Source organism: Phaseolus vulgaris, chromosome 8 (genome assembly GCF_051622355.1).
Source record: "Phaseolus vulgaris cultivar YP4 chromosome 8, ASM5162235v1, whole genome shotgun sequence".
Classification (NCBI taxonomy): domain Eukaryota; kingdom Viridiplantae; phylum Streptophyta; class Magnoliopsida; order Fabales; family Fabaceae; genus Phaseolus; species Phaseolus vulgaris.
Window position 1 is genome coordinate 12852061 of NC_143505.1, and position 24256 is coordinate 12876316.

General features: G+C 33.0%; 1 protein-coding gene across 1 annotated transcript; it reads left to right on the forward strand.

Annotated features, from left to right (window-relative positions):
* The first annotated feature begins 1328 nt into the window (after positions 1-1328).
* Positions 1329-8241, forward strand: LOC137825850 (BEL1-like homeodomain protein 9). The gene is made up of 4 exons (XM_068631636.2): positions 1329-3450; positions 6592-6953; positions 7154-7214; positions 7311-8241. The coding sequence occupies exons 1-4, from the start codon at positions 2665-2667 to the stop codon at positions 7851-7853; spliced, it is 1752 nt and encodes a 583-aa protein (XP_068487737.1). The 5' UTR covers positions 1329-2664; the 3' UTR covers positions 7854-8241.
* Positions 8242-24256: the final 16015 nt, after the last annotated feature.

Here is a 24256-nt window from a genome sequence, read left to right on the forward strand (position 1 = left end):
AGAGAGAAGAGAGAGAGAGAGAGAGAACATCTTGAGACAATAAAAGAAAAAATTATAATAGGATAGAAGATGTTAGTCTTATAAAATCATATTGGTCATTATAAGAACATTTGACAACCACGATTGGTCGAGTTAAACTTTCTTAGACCATATGGTGTCGTTAAGGAACATGACAAAACAATGAGTATCAACAATCATATGAAGTGCAAAAGAATAATGTACACAAGACAACATTGCTTATTGAACTAGAAAAATAACTAACTCACCTAAAGAAGTGAAACATAAAATAAATGGTTGATTTAAGGCTTGAAAATTCCTAAATATAAAGTAGGTTAGACTTGATATTACCTCTCACGAGCCTAGCCTGGTGCAACAAAAGGAAGAACGAGAAGCACCAAGTTGTTAACGATTGATGCAACACCTTTTGCCTTCGAAATGTTAAAAGGAGCAAAGGTCAATAGTAGCCAAAAACTTGTATTACAATAACACACATTCGCTCGTACATCTTTAACCATAAAAGGGTTCTTTTCACACTTTCATGGATGAATTCATGGAGAGTGTCCTCCCATCAAGCTAGGAAAGTCTCACCATTGATGATGTCATCACCCAAATTAGCCTATAAAACATAAATGTTGTCATCTTCTATTGGGTCTTTCCCACATCACACAAAGGGGAAACAATGAGTTTGTTCACATACTTTTGTAGATTTTTGGACATGTGGGTAATAATATTTGACATGTAGTTCGCAACTAGTCAATTGTATTATTAAACTTCACCATACTAGTAAACATCTGAAAAAAAAAGAGAATTTTTATGAATGTCATAAAATGATTTAGTAAAATAACTATGAAATTAAGAAAATTGAAATGAGATATAGCTTTATATGAAATAGTAATAACACTTAAACATAAACCATTTGTAGACATTTTGTACAATAAAAAATAATGTTTGACCTAGAAGAACTAATGCACAAAGTCACTAAGTTCATGCGACTTTAAAAAATTAAAAATTTCATCACACAAATTTCAAGTTAAAACTGCTTTTTTTGAGAGAAAAAAATACAATAAATAACACAACAAATAACCACAACCCGTATCCAAGTTTCAGGAATCTTATGATCCACATTATAGACAAAATAAAAAAATAAAAAAAAGTTAATTAATATCAATATACAACTACTCTTAATATTGTTAATGTCATTAAGACTTAAAAAATCAATAAAAATGAACCAAAAATAATATCGAAGTGAAAAAAAAGTCCAACTAAAAATCGAGTTAATCTATAAACTATAGAAAATGAATATAAGGAGGTAATGGGATGGGTTTATCACTTGCAAAATGTTGTTCGTTGTTGTATCATTAGCGTACCCTCAATTAAAATAAAAAATAAAAAAATGAAAGAGGAGTCGATTTTGGTGAAGCAGAAGGGGATGAGTGTTGCGAACGGCAAAAGCCTTTTTTCATTCACCGCTCTGTTCCTCCCTTCTCACGTGCGTCATTCTATTACCCCCACTCTCTACTATCTCTCACAACCATTACTTTTATTCATTTTTTTATATTATTTTTATTAGTATACAATACCACTTCTCTAAGCAACAACTTTTTCCTTATATATTCTTATTTCCTTTTCAATTAAATTCATCTTTCATTCAAAACATTACTACATGTTATCTCTTTCACACCTAACTACCCTTTTATTCATTTCTTTTATATTATTATTAATCATTCTCATTTTTAACTATTTCAATTATTCTATCAAATTTTTAATTTTTACATATTTATCAATTTTTAAATTTAAATTACGCATGGAGAATTGTATTGATAATTAAGCGGTAAAAGTGATATTGAACCCATTATCTTTTAGTCTTATCCCTAATTTTAATACTTTCAAAAATTAGAAATAAACGATAATTTAAGTATATTTATCTTTGAAGTTAAAAATAAGTATCTAATAGTGATAGTATATATAAAAAGATATTTATGATGTAAAATATAAAAGAGTAAAACCTTAGTTTAATATAATTGTAAATGATTGTCTAATCTGAGTATTGAATAGTAAACAATAAAATAAAGTAAGAAAGACAGAGAAGAGAAGAGGGTTGAGAAGACGACAAAACTGAGAAACCCAGTTGTCAGAAATATCTGCAACACACAGGAGCAACGTTGTTCGATTATTACCGGAAATAGCCGGTCTTTCTCGAGCCCCAAGGTGTATCATGAGCACCTTCCCTTTGGAGTTTCGAGAGAGAGAAAGGGAACGAAACTGAAGAATCCACAGTTACTTGTTAAAAACAGTGCAAAGAAAGAGAAAGAGAAAGAGAAAGAGAAAGAGGTAGAAGCTGTGTTTGCTTGTGAGTGAGTGTGTGAGTTTGTGTGCAGTGGTTTCAGATGCGTGTAGAGACCAAACCCCATACCACACCCCAATTTCTCAAATCACTTCACTTCACGTATCTCTGTCACAAACTGCGCCACTTTCTCTGCTGCATAAGATCATGATAATTATTATATCCTTTCCTTTCACAGTCACCATCACTTCCACTATTCTTCTCTGCAACTTCCGTCACCTCTTCTGCTCCACTCTCTTTCCCTCTTCTCCTTCTTCATCAACTGCAACAACATCACCAACTACACCAACCCCTCTCCTTTTAACTTTCTTTTCTTACCTATGGCTGAGGGTTTTGAGCATTACCATGTCCCACAACAAAGTAGGAGGGACAAGTTAAGAGTTTTCGCTCAGAACCAACCTTCTTTCGTTGAATCTTCCTCTATCCTTCATCCCACTTGTCCACCTTTAACCTCTCTCTACGATCCTTCTCTTATTCCCTCTGATTTGTTAGCTTGTGCCACCCAACAAGGTGCCGCTGCTAAGGGAGAAGGTTCCAATTTGATGATGGGGTTTGTGGAAGGGGGGGTTGTCAATGGTGATGCAATTCATGTTATCAACAGTAATAGCAACCACCACAACAACAACCCTTTTCTCTATCAGATTCAGAACCTTAGGGAATTTGGTGATGGCTACAATGATGCGAGTGAAATGATGGTGTTCAAGCCTGAGCCTTTGTCTTTGTCTTTGTCTTCCCAGACTAACAACACTCATCACCCTTTGGAACTGAATCTTCAGCGATTTGGGGCTGTTATTCCAGGTTTGGTTGGAAGGAACAGTGAGGTTTCGAGGAATTCGGTTCCACTTGGACCCTTTACGGGGTATGCTTCGATATTGAAGGGATCGAGGTTCCTGAAACCTGCACAGCAATTATTGGAAGAGTTGTGTGATGGCGGGGTTCGTGGAATTTACGCTACCGAGAAGTCTCTTGCTCCTGATGCATCGTTGATGGAACCTCCTCATGAGGGTTTGAGTGCTAGTGGAGTTGTTGGTGGGGATGATCCACTTGGGGAATACGAGAATGAGAGTAGGAAGAAGAAGTGTAGATTATTAACCATGCTTGACGAGGTATGCTTTTTATTTTTATTTTTAATGATCTGAGTTATGGCTAATTGAAATTTTCTTGAAATGAGGTTTCAAGTTTGATGTTATTCTATCAATTTTTTGGTTTTTGTGTTCGTGTTTCCTTCTGATAAGTGTCAGTGTGTTACTGTTTTAGAAAAACTGAGTGAAAATTGGATTCTTGATTAAAGTTGCCAGGGTTTTCTTTCCTTAAAAAGTTAAGTCCTAAGTTATCATAAATGTATACTTAATGATAACATTAAGGGTTTGATATCTGTACCAGCACTCGATCTTGTGGATTGCATGAAGGAATCGTGAGTTTGTGGTGTGATGTTTTTGTAATTTGTATGTGGCCGAGCTTTTATTTATGATCTATTTGCTTAAAGATGCTTGTTTTTCGTGGTATAGATGGCCTCGGTGAACTTGGTTATCTTTTTGGAAAAGTTATTGGCAGGGAATATATGCACGAAGATTGGGAGTGTAAAGGGCCTGACATCTATAGAAAGATTTTCTAGCTACTAACTATGCCATCCAGATTGGGTTGAGTAATTAATGTGCATAAAGTGATTGAAGGAATCCATTGGAAAAGATTTATACTCCGTAAAAATGTGTTTTTTGATATGATCATGTCTAAAGATTAAAGAAACTTACGTATGACAAGGGTTTTTATTTTAACCTTTATCTAAGTTGGCTTTAGATTAAAGTAACTCTGATTGTTGTGACTGCCATTTTAGTCTGACAATATTAGATTCTGGATCTATAATAGTTGCATGTAATGTCATGATAATGCTTCACTTTATTATATTGACAATTTTCACTAGTTGCAAATTGATTCTACGAAATGAAATTGGTTTTTTCACATGAACTTCGAACTATTAATTAATTTCTGACAGGCCATATTGCAGGTATATAAAATGATTATATAGGCGATACATTGTACTCTTTAATTATCAAAAGATTAGGAGGCAAATCTTTTATCCTTTTGATAGTGAATATTAAATATGAATTAACTTTTGGAAGTTTGATGAAGTTATAATGCAATATTATTTTAATACCATGCTATGCTACAAATGTACCTCTTATAACCAATCATAATACCTGTAGGCATATGCGTACTATGCTCTCGCATAGTGGGCTTATATTGTCAAGTGTAGGGTATCAACGTACACATGCATTGTGTCCCGATCAGTTGCTTCTAAGAATAAATATGGCCTTGAAAAGTGAAAAAGTTGATGAATAATATAATGGTATATATCTACATGTGGCATTAGAGCATGTGACTTGTCACGTTAATTAATTGTAAGATTGGTAGTGTTGTACCATTTGGTAGTTGTCATGTTGGTGTATGCTTTATGGTTTTGCTTTGGTGGGAACCTATTCTCGCTTAAGCAGTCATTTATGCTAGGTCAATTTTTTTAGGGTGGAAATATAGGGCATGAACATGTTTTGTATCATTTAAATAGATAGCTATTTATTGGAACTTGGTTTAGAAATTATAAATATCATGCAGAATTTGAAATCCAATGGTAAACCTTTGGGAACATGGGAAGTGGAGATGGAATATCAATGGTGGAACATAGCCAATACCTAACCCACTAGGGTTGGCCTGAAGGGTTGGATAGTTTGTATGGCTCTTAGGTTCAAATCCATTACTGTCTTTGTACACAACAGAAAGAAAGAAAGGAAAAAAAAACTCAATACTTATTTGGCCGTGTCAGCTCCTCAATGACAGTGTGTATAAACCATACCAGTGTTCTAATGTGCATAAAAAAAATTATTTGTTTTCATTTTTTGTTGGTAGAAAAGAGTCATAAAAACATTATTGAAAGCTGAATGGAATAAGAGTGTTCACTTGTTCAAATACTGTATTTTTTTTATAAGCTAGACAATACTGCTTCGTCCCTACAACGCCACAGTTCCTGGACTGGACAGGGATTGGTTCCTTGCTTTACTCACATAACTGTGGGTCCTGGTCCTTCTGTAATGATTGAATTGTTGTGTAATGTGATGTCAATCAAAGTAAAGTGTATAACTAATGACTCTAAATATTAATACAACTTCAATTTCACTGTAAACTAATACTATTATAATTAGATTAAACTATGCATTATATGGTGGAAAAATAAAGCTATATCGAGTCTTTTTTGTTTTCTTTAGTTGTTTTATTAGACAGTTATTGATATTCACTTTACTGATTTCCGTTTAGTAATTATCATGTCAGTTGCTTCTTCCAAATTGATCTTGCTAATTAAACTCTAGTTGTCAGTTTTTTCTTTCTTTCTTGTCACATGATATTTTGAATTGTAGCTTCTATGATTCCTATTTATTTATTAGATGTGATATACATACGAGAATTTATACAACATTTTTGTGTGTCTCTATTACATCATTTATTTCAATTCAAACTTTTCCCACTTCTCTTTTTCTCTCTTCGTTGTAAAATTTGTTGCACTAGTATCATTTCTCTTGTTCATGATGTTAATTTGTGCATGGTCGGAATTTCTTACAATTAAATTATTAATGCTCCAAGCACTATCAGCAAATCTGAATTTTTAATTTTTACTAGCAACAAACTCTACAAAATTAAATTTACTGGACAGAAGATGGAAGTTCTTCCTATCTCACTGTCGTACAAAATCTTGGACATCAACTCATTCATCACTATGGCTTTGAACTTCCAATTTATTACATCCAAGGGCTAGAATGTGAGGTTCTGTGTAGAAAGTTGTTTAATTTGCTTGTTATTTGTATTTTCTTTAATTTTGTTTGTCTTGACCCTTGTAGCATGTTTACTAAATCTACTAGGATGCTATAATGATTAATGATTTCCTTTGTGTTGTGTGGAGTGTAACGTGTGACAATCAATCAAGTACTATGTACTAATGTAGATTGGTTTTGCTAAAAGTTAATGCAATTCTTGTTTTTTATATTTCATTTGATGGTGCATTCCACTGCTTTATTCATCCCTTACTTTTAGGATCGATAATGTGAAATCTGAATGTGTAGAGCCCAAATAAATGTGAAAAGTTGTAAAAGTCCATGAATAATTTCAAAGCTCCTTTTGTTTCCTTAAGCACTTGCTTGAATTGGGATATTATGATCTAGTGTCACCTCGAACTTAACATTTTCCTTGTGAATCACCAACAGGTTTACAGGAGGTACAGGCATTATTATCAACAGATGCATGCAGTGATAACTTCATTTGAGTATGTTTCTGGTCTTGGTAATGCAGCCCCATTTGCAAGTTTGGCTATAAATGCAATGTCCAAACATTTTAAAGGCTTGAAGAGTGCTATCACTGACCAGCTTCAGTTCATCAACAAGGCTCCTTTTCAGATTAGTAACAGAAAGGATGAATCTCCAAGGTTGCACAGCAGTGATAGGGGCACTTACAGCCAAAGGCCAGGGTTTCTTGAGCACCAACAACCAGTTTGGCGACCTCAAAGAGGACTTCCTGAGCGTGCTGTCAGTGTTCTCAGGGCCTGGTTGTTTGAACACTTTCTTCATCCGTAAGTGCTATTTAAACTTTATTAAAACGAATCAAGTAATGCCTCGTGTTAGATATGTATACTTCAAGGACATGTTTTTTCACTGTTTCCTTATCACCTAAACAATTAATACATGTATGATGTATGGACCCCGAGACCCTTACCCTTCTACGAGACTAATGTGTTTAGAATATTAATCAAACATTGTTCTCTTGATACAGTTATCCTACTGATACCGACAAGATAATGTTGGCTAAACAAACTGGTCTATCTCGCAACCAGGTGAAGATTCAAGATAAATTATTATTCATCTTATGAATATTTTCATATCAGGTTGATGGATTCTATATTTGTTTACTGACATTATCTCTTCAACAGGTGTCTAATTGGTTTATTAATGCAAGAGTAAGGCTTTGGAAACCAATGGTGGAAGAGATACATATGCTAGAATCACAGCAAGCTCAGAAAAGGCCACAGAGGGAAGAACAAAATAGGAGAAACTTAAGTGTTGATCATTTACCTTCAGACAACTCTCTTGTTACTGAGAATCCATCATCCTCCATGGAGAAGTTTCAGGATACCCTTTATAAACAACACAGAAATGAAATTGCTAATATGCAAGTGAGGGGTCAGGAACAGCTGAATCAAACTAACACGAGAAATCAGCAAGTGGGTGTTGGAGTGAGCATGGGGAGTGGTGGTGGTGGGGCAAGTAGTAATAATGGTGTGTCTCTCACACTTGGTCTTCATCAAAATCATGGTATTGGGTTGTCTGAGCCCTTTGGCATGAGTGCAGCTCAACGTTTTGGTGTTACCCTTCAGCCTGAGGGCTATGTTATAAGTGGTTTTGAATCACAAAATCGACATTTTGGAAGAGATGTTATTGGAGGAGGGCAACTGTTGCATGATTTTGTAGGCTGAAGATGTCTTCAATCTACTACCTTGCTTAGACTTGGTTTAATTTGGTTTATATTATATAACTAACCATGTTTCTGTTGCTGTAATCAACCATCAGAAATTAGGAAGGAAAAGGAAAGTGATTGAAAAATTGGGCTTCTATGGTGCTACAGAGTTTGGCATGAACTGGTCTTTGTATTAAGGCCACAACAAGTACAAGACTGTAAAGTCATTGTAAATTCATTTTAGGGGGAAATATTATGTCAGGCCTTTCTATCGATTCACCCTAGTGTTGGCATTGTTGGCAGCACAAGGTTAAACATTGTTTTCCTTTTTGTATTAACCAAACCGGGTAAACGGATTTCAATGTCATAGTTGAATCTTGTAGAACATTGCAAATTTTTTGCTATTATATCTATACCTCCACTATCTGAAGTCAACAAAACTATATATAAAAATTATTTATCTTTAATGTTTTGTTTGGATTGATTTAATGGAGTGGAAAATATTGATTTGAGAGAATAATGAATGAAAAATATGACCTTCGGATTAAGGTAAGTAAAGTAGAAAGGAATGAAAAATTTATTAAAATTTCTGAATAGTGTGATGGGTTAAATTGAAATTTTAACTTTTTTAGTTATTAAAATGTAAGGTTATAAATTTATTTATGTGTTTAAAATAATTGAAATGAAATGTAATTTATTTATTTGTGTATTTAAGTTATTCATAGTTAAAATATTTTTTTATTTGTTTAAGAATTAGTTTTGAAAAAATGACTTAAGTAAAATTGTCGGAAGATAGAAATTTTTTCTTTTAATTAATTTTTTAATATTGTAATTAAAAAAGATGTATGAAAATTTTAAAAATATAAATATTTTAATAAGTTAAAGCGAAGCTTAATTCATATGGTGTTGTGAAATGTTGTAAGAGTACTTTTAAAGGCATATATGAATAAAAAATGATATCAAAATAATATTTTGAAAATAATAACAATTAGTTAGATATTTATCATTTAAAAGATTTGTAAAAGTTATGAAATTCATGTTGTAATTTGTCAATTCTTTCATAATTTCTCGTAATACATGTGTTGATATTAAGGTTTATGGTCCTTATAGTTTTGTACAACTTTTTGAAAGTCATTCAAATTAAAATATGAGAAAATTGTTTTTTAAAGAATCATGTTCTTCTTGATTTATACGTATGCTACTTGATTTCTTTGATGTTTATTTCATATGATATTTAATTTTGGAGGAGAAACATGAATTTCAAGCAAAGTTAAGGTAGTTGTCTAGAATCAAATATGTAGATAGGAGGACAAATCCTCTTAAGAGTGAGGAGATAATGAAAATTCTCCAACTACAACCACCCACAAAATAAGAGGATGAAAATTTAGAATTTGTCTAAATATTTACTAGCACATATGAACCTAATTAGACTTTTTATTTATCTTTGTAGGTCCATTAAGATGACAACTTGAGGATGAGAAAAATGAATAAAACATATACAAGAAGACCTACAAGTCATTTTAATATCAACTAGAGCATTGATAAGAAGAACACAAGAAGACTGAGTTTCAACTTACTTTAGAGAAGAAAAATTAACATCTTATTTGGGTCATACTTTAGTTCTTTAATTGTAGAAAGTAGTTTAGTATTTCATAGGTCATGTATTGGGCCTAATAGCATAGAATAATTGGGTCTTGTATTTTTAGCCAAGTAGAATAAGATTTTGGGCCTTGTATTTGGGCTAGGGTAAAATGGGGTTAGAATATGATGTCATAAACCATCTAAGACTACATTTTGACTTATTTAACTTCAATGTAAATCCTAGATGTCCAAGAGGAGTACGCATAAAAGGATGACGAAATTAACATGTGTTACACATGGGAAAAGATATCGAGAATGTGATTAGCCACATGACACTTCATCAATTTATACTAATGAATAGATACTTAAACATGTATTCATTTGCATATATAAGTGATTACATATGCCAATGTTAAAAGAAGTGTTGGGGGTTGAGTATAGTTCCTTAAGCATATAGAATATTTCGGTTATAAAAGAAATACAAATTATTTGATATTGTCAATATATGAAAAATTGTTAGATAAAATAAATAAAATTAAATATTTATAATTATAAAAAATTAATTCTCATTAATTTGTTAATTTATTATTATTATTATTATTTATGATTTATTATTATTATTATTATTATTTTAAAGGGTGATTTATTAATTTGTTTATTTTCTTTTGGTAATGTGGTTTTTTTTTCCTATTGGACCATGTGTCGTGCTTATTTTAGGATCATTATGTAATTGCTTGTTAGTTCTCAACAACATATCACTCTCGACTATTACTTGCCAATGTACAAAATTGTTGTCCGATTATTAAATTGTAAGACTCTGTTTGGATTAGGGAGGGGATGTGTGAGGATTTGAGGGAGTGGATGTGTGAGGAAAGTGTGAAGAAAGTGAGGGTGTTTGGATTGGGGTATGTTAGGGTGGATGTGTGAGGAGGTGGATGTGTGAGGAAAGTTTATGGGAGTTTGTGAGTGATGTGATGGTTATGAGGAAATTTTAATTTTTTTTAAAGGTGTGAAATATTACTTTACATATTAACCCTTGCTTATTAAAAAAATTAATAATAAAATGAGTTGTTTTTGTTTAAAAATGAAAAACTTTCACACATTTCGTAGATTTAAAAATTATAATTAAAAAAATATATGTTAAATATAAATATGTATAATATAAAAACTATAATTAGAAAAAAAATATGTATTCAACAAATTAAATAAAAACAGAACTTCAAGTAATAAAATTGAAAAATAAATCAAATCTTATATAAATAAAAATATATTATTTTTTAATATTAAAAACCCTTTAGAAATGAAAAATAAAAAATACCACAACAACCAAAATATAACGTAATTAACAATATAAAAACATTTCATAAAAAATTATAATAAAATAAATTATAGCTCATAAACATAATAAATATATATAGAAATATATTAATATAAATATAACAAAAATAAAAAGTAAAAATAGAATTTCAAATAATTTCTTTAAATATTAAACATATACTCTAAAATTAAAAAATAAATCACATCTTATATAAATAAAAAATTACTATTTTTTAATATTAAAAAACCTCACAATAAAGCAATCTAAAAAATACAATAGTAACAAAAATATAACTTAATTCATCATAGAGAAGGATTCCATAAAAAATTATAATAAAATATAAGGATAAAAACGTATTAGTAGTATAATCCGATATAGTTCAATAATTAATTATTATTATTTTGTTTTATTAAATATTTGTGTTAGTTAAATTTATTTAATAACTAATATTTATAATAAAGTGTAGTTTATATCAATAAATTATGTAAAAATACGTGAAAATATATTAATTATATTTTCAGTTTCTAATGAATAAATGTTATCTCGAAGGCTCGGACAAACGCCCAGCTGTTGGGGTGAAGCTGGGCGGCAGCGATATTGAGCTCGGTTAAGAGCTCCCTCTCAAATCGGGTAAGAGGGAACTTGAGTTTGACCTTCTTGAAGAAGGTGGTGTAGACGAAGCAGAAGGGCCCATCGGCGCTCACTTTATCATCGGCGCACACTGGCAAGGCGGCGGGGCAAGGCAGCACCATCATTCTCTCATCGTGCTCCTTGTGAAACGATTGGTGGACCTCGTCCCCATTGGTCAGTCGCAGAACCGCTCCCGCGGTGTTCACCGACGAGGTTTCCTTTAAGAGGGTTGGGTTAGCCCATGGGTATAAAGCCTTGAAGTCTGGCAGAGGGATGGGGGCTCCTCCAGCGTTTGGTGGAGTCGCCTGGGCCAGAGCGGTTTGGGAAGACGCAGGCCTCACAGCCTGCGAAGAGGGAGCACCACGAACTTGCATTGAGTCGTGTGCTTGTGAAGGAGGGTTTCGCGCTGATGGAGGGGGGTTCGGGGTGATCTTGGTGCGAGTCATGATGGCAGCTGCAAAGGAAGAAGAAAGGAAGAACAATCAGGAGGGTTACAAAGGCTGACTCGATCATAGAAGGAAAGTGAAAGACGAACGAATGTGAGTTCGTTGCGACGATCGACAAAGCCCTAAGTTACGCAGAAGGAGAAATGGAAAAACAGCCCACAGCGTATGCACCAGACAGTTACAGGATGATGCAAATCGGTGAAAATGCAAGGAAACCCACCAGATGAAGGAAAGTAGTTACCTTTCGATGATCAGGAGAGCGTTGAAGGGAGGTGGTGATCTGGAGCGTCGAGGAACGTCGAGAGTTTTCGCAGAAGGAAATAAGAGCGTATGCAAGTGTGAAGAAAGTGATGGAACAGTAGGAGCGTAAGGGGTTTAAGGGTTTTCGAAATAAGTTTGGAAGCGCTAACGGCAGATGAAGAGAGCCGTTGATGAAGCCACGTGTCGAACGATGCGCGAAGGGTTTGGTGGAGCGTCAGAGCAGCAGAAAGTACTATCGCTTGGAATTCCGCGTCCATGCCATGTAGACCGGTGTTAACGAAGGCTTTTTTAGTCTTTTCGCTAGACAAGTCTTCGCTTAAGACTGGGGGGCTTGTGTACCGCCCTGGTGGTCGGGTGCGATGACGTGGCACCCTGCTACAGTGTAGGCGTGTTGACAAGGCGCCAGGTTGGCAGATGGGAAGGAAGTCGGGAGGCGCGTGTGGTCGCCGATTGTTAAGTTGGCGTGTTCCGATTTCCAGCTTACCAGAATAGGCGATCGCCAGGTTGAAGATGAAGTCGCCAGATGTAGACTCAGGCGACCAGGCAATCGGAGATCGCCAGAATAAGCACATCGCCGAAAGACGAAGGAGAAGCAGATTATGAAGGCGGCCGGCGAGACCACAGGGAAGGTGTATGAAGGCCCTAACTCGCCAGTTTCAGTAGAGATCGCACTCCTAAGTTAGCTATGCACTGGGCAGTACCATGCATAGGTAACTTAGCCAAAATGAGAGTAGAAGCAGCGCCAAGTCAGGGAGCCTCCAGATGATGGCACGTGTACGGTTGGATACGAGCCACGTGTTCAAGTCTGTAACTGCCAGGAGAGAGAAAATCACCAGGTATATAAGAGTTCTTAACAGATTTCCTAAGGTACGCGCGTTCAGTTCATACACTTTACGCTTGCGAGTGACAGAGCTGTTTGTGAGAGAGAGTTTGCACGGTTCCAGTTCTTAGTATTTGGTGATACCGTCACTGACTTGAGCGTCGGAGTGCGATCGGCCGCAGCGGCGCCGTGTCGTTTCTTTGCAGGTTCTTGAGGTAGATCCGGAGGAGGAACGGAAGTGAGAAGCGGCGCGCACGTCGATCCTTTGACGAGGCATTCTCCCGCGCTCCGGTCAACAGGCAGGATCAGTAACAAAAATATAACTTAATTCATCATAGAGAAGGATTCCATAAAAAATTATAATAAAATATAAGGATAAAAACGTATTAGTAGTATAATCCGATATAGTTCAATAATTAATTATTATTATTTTGTTTTATTAAATATTTGTGTTAGTTAAATTTATTTAATAACTAATATTTATAATAAAGTGTAGTTTATATCAATAAATTATGTAAAAATACGTGAAAATATATTAATTATATTTTCAGTTTCTAATGAATAATTTATGTTAGAATAAAATTATTTTAAGTGATGGATTGTTTTTAGGGATTTTTTTGTATTAAATAAATTAAATATTTAGTATAAAAAAATGAAAAATGTTTAGTATAATCTTTTGGTGATGATCATGATCCAACCCAGGTAATATTTTCAATTTTAATTAGATATAGTATATTCTTTTCTTAAAAAAAAAACTAAATCCAACCACATTTAATAAAATATCCGATTAGAACTTGAAAAATAGGTATCACCTGATCTACTCTAATAACTAATATATAAATGGAAGATTTTATTTAACTATATTTTTTTTACACTGATTTATAATATTTTATAAAATAATAAACAAACTTAAAACTTCTTTAAAATTTATTATGATTTGTTTCTTCATTTTAAATATTATATATATATATTAAACATTGTGCAATAAATTTTTTAAAATACTAATACATTCAAATGAAGCATTGTGATACATTCAAATGAGGGTAAATTTGGAAATAAGGGATGCTAACATGGCTTTCCCTCCACATCTCTTCATTTTAAGGGGAGAGGATATTTACTGTTCACAGGTATATCCTCTCTTTCACTTCCCTGCACATCCCTTGATCCAAACTATGGATATCCACTCACATCCTTCCTCTTGAACAGTACATTCATGGAAGCAAAAAGGGGTAAGTGAAAAGTTGTGGTGGTTGAAAGAAAAAGGGATAATAATTATTAGAATGTATAACTAATTATCTTTTAAATATGAATCACATGATCATTATACTTTATGCGACTCATATTTCAAACATAATCAATTATGCATCATGATAATCAATTATTTGAACTTTGTCACCATCTTGTAACACATGATATTTTGGTATTTTCCTCAAATCTACAAGGCTTTTTTTTTTTCTTTCCATTTACATGAGTGAAGATTAAAAAACAAATCATCTCTTACATCCATGCTCGTATTTCCTCTTAAATATGTATAGAACCAAACGCGAATACTTTTTCCAAATCCATCGGAGTGAACAATATTCATCTGATAACAAATACAACACTAATTATATAACTAGGAGATGTAATGTTATTCTTATTTATTATCCTTTTTTTACTTATATTTTAAATTTTTCATATTTTTTATTTTAAAGTAGAGATATAAATAGTAGAGATAAAGGTAAACACTACCATTTAATAATATAATTTTTTCTCTTTATTTTTCTTTTTAATGTAAATCTATAATTTATATTATGTTTCTAATATTATTTTTAGTTAAATTATAGATTATGTATCAAATATACAATATAATAATATATTAGTATTTATATTTAAATAAATATATATTAATATAAATATTAAATTTTAACTCATTAAGATAAGATAATATAATAAGATGATAAAATATAAAAATTCATAGACATAGATAATAATAGCATTTATCTTTCCAGTAATACTTAAGAAACTGAATTAAATTATAAGAATTAAGATGAGTTGGACGGATTTAAAATTTAAAATAAATGAGATATATTCTTTAAAATGGGCTTGGGTTATTTTTTTAACTGAGGTTTAAGCACATTCTTCCTGCACCTCAATAATTTCTTCCAGGAGTCCCATATTTTACAAAATATCGAAATTGCTTGTTCCGAATTTTATAATTGGAAATGCAAAAAAAATTGTATTAGAATTTTACAATATGGAAATGAAAAAAAAAATTGTATTAGAATTTTACAATATGGAAATATAAATTGTGGTTTATATTCTGGATTGTAGAATATGAATTATATTGTATTATGAATTAGGGGAAGAGATGTGCTCAACGGAGAAGATGAAAAAAGTTTGTTTCATCGATGGAGGTATAGGAAGAGAGCATGAAGGTGCAGGAAGAATTTCCTGAGATTATCTTAAAATATAAATTTTTAATTATTTTATATTAAAAATAAGACATTTTTATTTACTATATTTGTTTCTTTAAATATATATATTCATAGAACATAATTTAGTTTAAGTTTTCTATTTTTTATTGGCAAGATTGATATATTAATTCGTTCTCACTTATTTCGAGTTTTGGTGTAAATTTAAATTAAATTGTTCAATCAAAATTTTCAATCAAAACAATAAAAACCCAACTTATATTTATTTCTATTTCCAATTAAGAGGAAGAAACCATAAAGCTTCAATATTATTTAAAATTTTATAAGCATTAACTTCATATATAAAATATTTAAAATTAAATATTTCTAAAAATATTCAAGAATAATTTTATAAAACATATTTAAATAAGAACAAAAATATACTTTTGAAGTATAAATATTCCAATTCTCAAATCTTCTATGACACCTTCACTGTTATATAAGTATATTTATTTAATTAAAAATTAAGAATAAATATTTTTTTATATATAAAACAACACAATCTATATGTGTTAATTTATATTTTATAATTATTTATAATATATAACATCTGTACAACAATAAAAAAAATTGTATCAAAATAGAGAAATATTTATATATTTAATATCTTTAAAAAAATTAAAAATAAATTGTTCATGAGTCAAACTGTAATTTTTTTCAAACAAATTTTAGTGAATAAATTCTTCTTCTACTCGTATCACTCACTGGTACATATAAAAAAACATGAAAATTAGTAAGGTCTTTATAGATCATATATAATTTAATAAACTTAAGTTACAATATAGACAATGAGAAAACTTAAGATTTCACCTAGCGGACTTAATTTCACTTTATCAAGAATTTATATCCTAGTTGATAATTTATTATAAACATTAAAAGTTAATTAACATGATTAGGTAATTGAGTATTTTTTATTTTAAAAAATAATGATACAATTATAATTTTAGTTTTAGAATATCAATTATTTGGTAGCACACAAATATACACTTAAGATTAATATAAAAAAAAAGTTTTAACCTCACTCACTTTAACCTTATTAATTGGAGACTTAGACCTATAAGGGTTTTTAGAATGTTACTAGCTCCATATCTCTCTCCCTCCCTTTCTCTCTCTCTCTCTCTCTCTATATATATATATATATTTCTTTTTTTTTTAATTTTATTTTCAAAGTTATCATTACATGCATTAAAAATAAATAAATAATTCTTATTTCCTCTTTTATCTTATCTTCTATTTCATTTAAGATGAGATTAGAATATTCTTTAAATTTTTTAATAATGAATTTTTGTATATATATATATATATTTAATAATTAATATTATTTATCTCTTTACTTTTTTAGTAATTATTTTTTAATGTTTTTCTTCTTCTTATTATTATTTATTTTATTATTATTTTAATTTTACTTGTTCACAATATTTCTTAAAAATAACTTGATTTATTTTTTATGTTCAGACTTTATTTTAATAGAATACAAAATAATTTTAAAATAAATTTAACCATAAAAGTTGAAGTTTAAAATTTTCTAACTCTTATATTTAAAGTAGCGATAAAACAAATAATATAATTATTTAAAAATAAAGATGTTATACCTTCAATTTCATGTGTTAAGAAGAAGAAAAAAAATCCTTTTGTGAACTCATAATTAAAATTTGTATATATACATTAACTACAACATGTTATTAAAAAAGGCCTTTTAACTATCTTATAAAAAATATTAAATCAGAATAAATTTATATTTTATAACATTAGTATATAATTATTATTATTATACAAGGTTTGATTTTCATATTGTTAAAATTAGAAAAATATCATATTAAATGGCTAAAACGAGAAAAATAAAGCTAAAATAATTTTATACTTTATAATGACAAAATTAAAGAGATTAAGTCTCTTATACTGGCATAACCCCTTTAATCATCTTCTTCTCCTATTAGCAGGAATGACTTAGTATTTTTGAAGTAGTTTTTACTTTTTGACTTAGTAACAAGCATGATATCTAAAATAAAGAGAAAAGGTCGGTTAAGTTAAAATAATGAAAACAAACAATGGTATCAAGAATGAAACATACCATCGAGATCGTATTGGCAACATGGTGATAAGTATACACTAAAGGGTTTTTAAGTGGTGTAGGGTGTTTTTTTGGGCAAGTTGAATCAAAACTAACAACTTCTCCAAATTCTCATATTTTAAGAAAGTCACCTTTGAAACTATTATAATTAAGATGAGATAAAGAGGCGAGGAGACATGTACCAGGTTACCCGACTAACAAAAGTAATCCAACATGGTATCCCTAACCTAGTATTATAAAACTGTAAGACCACTTAACACATCGCTTTTACATGCAAGTCGTACAAAGAATTTGTAACAATTACCAACACTAAACTATTAGAGGCAACTATATCAAAGCTACATTCAACACTTGAAAACAATCCCATAGTAAATTCATCAACAGGAAATTAGACAATGTTTGTTATTAAACAAAAAAAAATAAAAAAACTTGTTGACCATGACAAATGTTGTCGTTTGCATAACTATCATTCTGTCAGTAACATCAACCTCATACATACATACACTGCCGAAAAAAGTATGAAGGATAGAAGACCAAAGATACTTTGAAATTTTTTCTCTTATGTGAGGATTCATCCATTATAACATTCTTTTAGGGAAAAGTTTTTCTATTGAAGACTCCCTCATTGATTGCTATTTCTTCTTCATCTTTTAGTTTAGATTTTATGTTATTCAACATGAGTAGCTAAATTCTCATTTGTTAGGGTTAGATGCAATCACCAAACTCTCTTCAACATTTTGATTATATTTGAATATATTTCTATATTTTTCCTCTTCATTAATTTTTAATGTTTATGCTTATTGATTATAATGACTTGGTAAACCATAACTTAGGTGAAGTTGTAAGAGATGATAAAATTCTTATAAGTTATTGACTTAAGATAAGATAATCAATAAATAAATTGTTTGAGAATAGATAATAATTTATTCATCATCTTTGAATCCTTGAACTTGATGCATGTTTATCCAATTGACTTGATGTTAGTCAGTTAATATGTTAGTAAGTTAATACAGTTTACTGTTAGCCTCTCTTTACGGTTCTGTTATAGTTGCAGACCCCTCTCTGTATATAGGCTCTCATGCCCACCTTGCTAAGGGTGAACAATAATAATATCTTTCCTTTTTCATACATGGTATTTTGAGCCAAATTTTTTTCTCTCCCATCATGTCTTCTCCTTCCTCTTCCTCTTCTCCTTCTTCCCTCTCTAACCAACGCATACCCATTCCTTCTGTTGTCCACCATTTTCAAACTCCTATCTCTCTCAAACTCACCGATGAAAACTTTCTTGTTTGGAAACAACAGGTAAGTGCTACTCTACGTGGTCTCCAGCTTATGCATTTCTTGGATGGCACTGTCGTTCCTTCTGAGTTTTTGAATCAAAACAACCGCAATGTGGCCAATCCTGCGTTTTGCACCTATCAGCAACAAGATCAACTGCTGGTAGCCTGGCTTCTTGCTTCCATGTCCTCCCCTCTTTTAACCAAAATGGTGGGTCTGGATTCTTCTTCTGCTATTTAGGGACGTCTGCTCACTCATTTGCATCACACACCCGTGCCATGGTGAAGAAGTTTTGTCTTCTCATGAAAACTCCAAAGAATGATAAAACTATCACCACCTACATCACTAATATAAAGAAAATTGCTGATTCGCTTGCTGTTGTTGGTTCCCCCTTGTCCACTACAGACCATGCCGATGCCATTCTTGATGGGCTCTCTGCAGATTACAATGGTTTCATCACTTCCATTATTTCTCGTCAAGACCCATACACGGTAGACGATCTTGAAGCCCTTCTGCTTGCGCAAAAAGAACGCTTTAAAAGGCACAAGCTGGCGCATGATTCCATTCTTCAGGTAAACAACGTTTCCTCTTCATGGAATCTCAAAAACCAATACAAAAAGAAACCTTCCACCTATCCCTTTCGTGGAGGCCAATCGCAACATCCCACTGGTTTTCGTCCACCTAGCCCTCGTCCACCTGTTCGTCCGCTTTTCCACCATGACGTGTCTTGGAATTCTGCAAAACCCACCTGTCAGATTTTCCATAAGACTGGCCACACTGCGGACACATGGTGGCGTAGGTATGATCCTCCTCCTACTCACTCTTACAATGCCAATCTTCTCATTATAACTCTCCCATGGATTCCAATTCCACTCCGTCTCTTCTTGGCACACCCTCCACCATAGAAGACCCTCTATGGTATCCTGATACGGGTGCCACACACCATATGAACAAAGACTCTAAGTTTTTTACTCAAACAACCATATCACGGTAATGATGATCTCAAACTCGGCAACAGACAAGGTACATCTATTTCTCACACTGGTTCTGCTCTTTATACTGACCCTCATTCCCACACCATGTTCAAACTTCATAATATGTTGCATGTTCCTGCTATCACTAAAAATCTTATCAATGTTTCTAAATTTGCCAAAGATAACAACATTTACTTTGAATTTCATGCTAACCTTTGCTATGTTAAAAATCAGGAAACCCATCAGATTTTACTTCAAGGAGTAATTAAAGATGGGCTCTTGTGTTTTCGCCATCGCTTTCAACTCCTGCTCCCTCTGTTCATTATGCTTCTTAATAACCCAAGATACCTCTTTTACAACTTTGACATAACAGACTTGGCCACTGTAATTTTACTACTGTTAAGCATGTTTTGAATAAATGTCATATTTCCTATCCCTCTCAAACTCATTTCTGTGATCCATGCATACAAGGAAAGCATCATCAACTTCCTTTTCACACCTCTGTAACTCAATACACTGAACCTTTGCAATTAATTTTCATTGATATTTGGGGCCCTGCTCCTATTTGTGCTTCCAATGGTGCTCGTTACTATATTTCGTTCTTGGATGCTCACACAAAATATACGTGGTTGTTTCTTATACATAATAAATCTCAAGCTTTAAATTCTCTTATACGTTTTAAAACCTTTGTTGAAAATCAGACTGGATTTAAGCTCCGTGTGATTCAAACGGACAATGCTAAAGAATTCTTATGTTTCAAACCTTTTACTCAACTGCATGGCATTTTTCATCGTCTTGTCCCCACACACATGCACAAAATGGTTCCATCGAACGTAAACACAAACATATTTCGGAAATGAGATTAACCCTTCTTGCTCCTGCTTTCTTACCCATAAAGTTTTGGGGTGAAGCCTTTACCACTGCCACACATATAATTAATATCCTTCTCTCCCCTGTTCTTCAGAATAAATCTCCCTATGCTGCCTTGTTTCATAGAGACCCAACTTACACTCACTTGAAAACTTTTGGTTGCGCCTGCTACCCTTTACTACGTCCTTACAACACACATAAACTGGATTTTAAATCTACATGTTGTTTGTTCCTTGGTTACAACTTATACAACAGAGGCTACATATGTCTTTCTCCTACGGGTAAGGTATATATATATCGTAATGTTGTTTTTAATGAAGACATGTTTCCTTACACTAAACCTGAACACAACTTCACTCCCACTACTATCACGCACTCTGATTCTAGCTGCTTAAATAATCACATAACTGTTATTCCTAAACCTGTTGTTATTCCTATATCTGCTCCTCTCACTAACTTTGATTCTTCTCTCTGTTTTTTATTCTCCTCCATCACCCATGCTACCCATATCTTCCACTACTGCCAATGATCTTGCCAACACCCATTCCATGAAAACTCGCTCCAAGAGTGGCATCTTCAAACCCAAAACCTTCCTGACTCACACCACTTCAACATCTCACATCCCTACCTTCATTAACGAAGCTTTATCTTCCCCTCAATGGCTTCAAGCTATGACAAATGAGTATAATGCCCTCCTCACCAATCATACTTGGTCTCTAACCTCCTTTCCTGCTGGTGCAAAAGTTGTTGGATGCAAATGGTTATTCAAAAACAAATTCAATGTCGATGGGTCCTTCGAACGTCACAAGGCACGACTGGTTGCTAAGGGCTTCAGTCAAACTGCTGGGTACAATTACACTGACACCTATAGTCTTGTAGTGAAACCTGCCACCATTCGCCTCATTTTATCTCATGTTATCTCCCATCACTGGCCTATCCACCAAATCGACGTCAACAACGCCTTCTTGAATGGCGAACTCAATGAAGATGTTTACATGACCCAGCCACCAGGATTCACCTCCACCTCTCCACATTTAGTATGCAAACTGCACAAAGTCCTTTATGGGCTAAAACAAGCTCCGCGAGCATGGTTTCATAAGCTAAGTACAACTCTTAACTCCCTTGGTTTTCATTCAACAAAAAGTGACACATCTTTGTTCGTTAATTTCTATTCCACATACACTATCTTTATTTTAATATATGTGGATGATATCATAATTACAGGGTCTTCCCTAGTAGTGATTCAACAACTCATATCCACTCTCAGTACGTGTTTCGCACTTAAAGATCTCGGTCCGCTTCAATTTTTTCTTGGCATTCACGTAACTCATCTCTCTACGGGTGGTCTACATATGTCACAACAACAATACATCACGGATTTGCTTCGTCGCACCAACACGGATGCTTCCTACACCCATGCAAACCAACCTTCGCCTCCAAAAGGATGCTTCCTCTGCCATGAATGATCCATCTATGTTCCGCTCCGTTTTCGGTGCCCTACAATATGTTCTTATTACTCGCCCTGAACTATCCTATGCTGTCAACAAGGTGTGCCAATTCATGCATAGCCCACAAGATCACTATTGGCAAGCTGTTAAACGGATTCTTCGTTACCTAGCCGGTACTCGCACTCATGGTCTGATTCTTCACCCCAACCCCTCTCCAACTATATGTGCCTTCAGTGATGCTGACTGGGGCAACGATGTAGATGATTGCAAATCTACCATAGGCTACTGCGTTTACTATGGTCGCAACCTCATTGCTTGGTCGTCCCGCAAGCAGCGTGTTGTATCACGTAGTAGCATCGAAGCCGAATACAGGAGTATCGCTACAGTTCTAACCGAAGTTCTTTGGTTACAGTCTCTGTTACATGAGTTACATCTACCTACTTCTCAACCTCAGATTTTCTCTGACAATCTTGGTGTTGTCCTACTCAGTGCCAACCCCATCATGCACTCTCGCACGAAACACTTTGAGCTCGACTTACACTTTGTTCGCGACTATGTTCAACAACATAAGATCAGCTTAGTCCATCTTCCTGCTAGGTTTTCAAGTAGCAGATATTCTCACCAAAGCCATATCGGGTCTTGCATTCTTGGGTTTCAGATGTAAACTGATGGTTGGTGTTCCACCCACATCAGTTTGATAGGGGGATGTTAGTCAGTTAATATGTTAGTCAGTTAATACAGTTTACTGTTAGCCTCTCTTTACGGTTCTGTTATAGTTGCAGACCCCTCTCTGTATATAGGCTCTCATGCCCACCTTGCTAAGGGTGAACAATAATAATATTTTTCGTTTTTCATACACTTGACAAGTGATTATGATTTAATAGGATACTTACGATTTTCTCAAAGAGATTGTAGTATAACTTTTTTTTTATATGGATTGATAATATGAGGTTAATGAAACAAAAGACTGAGATAACAAACTCTAACCCTTCAACTAGCTTTATTATTCCAATAATAACAAAAATGTTGTAGTTTTTAGTTTTAACTTTTTAAGTTACCCTTATATAATCTCGCTTTATGCTTTATAATTTATTTTAAGCCTAATAGTATAAAATTAGTGTAATTCACAGTACTACCCCAAGTCTCTTAATTTTAAAACAACTAATGTAATTGCTAGAAAGTCAACATTTATGTAAAATAATTATATGAGTTTGAGAGCACTAACTTTTCAAATAATGTTTTTAAGCTACACAAGCAAGCTTCTTGAGCTTGGTACACGCGTCTAAGCTACTTTCTAAATAAAAATGGTTTCAAAAGAGGAGGTGGTCTCCAAGATTATTTCTCTACTTTATTATAATTCAATTTTAAATAGATGACATTCAATTTGGTGTTGCTAGTTGATGAGCATATATTTATTCACACTCACTAGCCTTATTCATAGATTATTGGACTATAATAATAAATAAATCCATTGTTTTAATTAATATTCTTATAATTGGGTTTATTTGGGCCTTAACTATTATTATTGTTAATTTTGTGTTTTTAGAGTAAATTATCCGGAGGAAGCATCTACCTTTGTGAATGGGCAAAATATGCAAAAGTCCAAGTTGCTTCTTGAACCAAAACAGAAAACAAATCTGAGGAGAAGAAAGAGAAAATAAAATCTACAATATCTCAGAAACAGAATTGGAATCAAATCTTCTGCAAAATACAAGAATTCTGGAAAGATGGAAACTTAGAAACGGTTAACAAAATATAAACTACAATATTCTCTCAAGATCCTTGGAGCAGAAAAGCCTATAAAAGGACACAAGAATCAAGGAGAAAAGGGAGAGCTTCATAGGGTTTTCTTAGTTTATTTTCTTCTTAGTAATTCTTTTGTTTTGCCTCCGCATGGAAGGCTAAACCTTTTTTGTTGATTCCTTTGTAATTTCCCATTGAGTTCTAAGGTTTTGTTCAATAAAAGTTTCGATTTTTAATTCTCTATAACAGTTGTTTTTATTGTCTAATCTCCTAGAAAACTGGTTTTTGTGAGAGGTTGTACTTGAACGCATGATTGAGAGTCTTCCTTATCTTAAACTTTGGTTTCTTAGTTAGTTCGCATTGTTCTAATTAATTTCTTGGGCGCATGATTCAAGGGAGAGGAGATAAGTATTCCCATGGAGTATACGCATGGAACAAAGTGGGTATTGATTAAACTAGTAGACGCATGCTTTACTGGTGAGTTTCAGTTGAATTAGATCGGCGCATGTTCAATCTGGTTTAGCTCTGT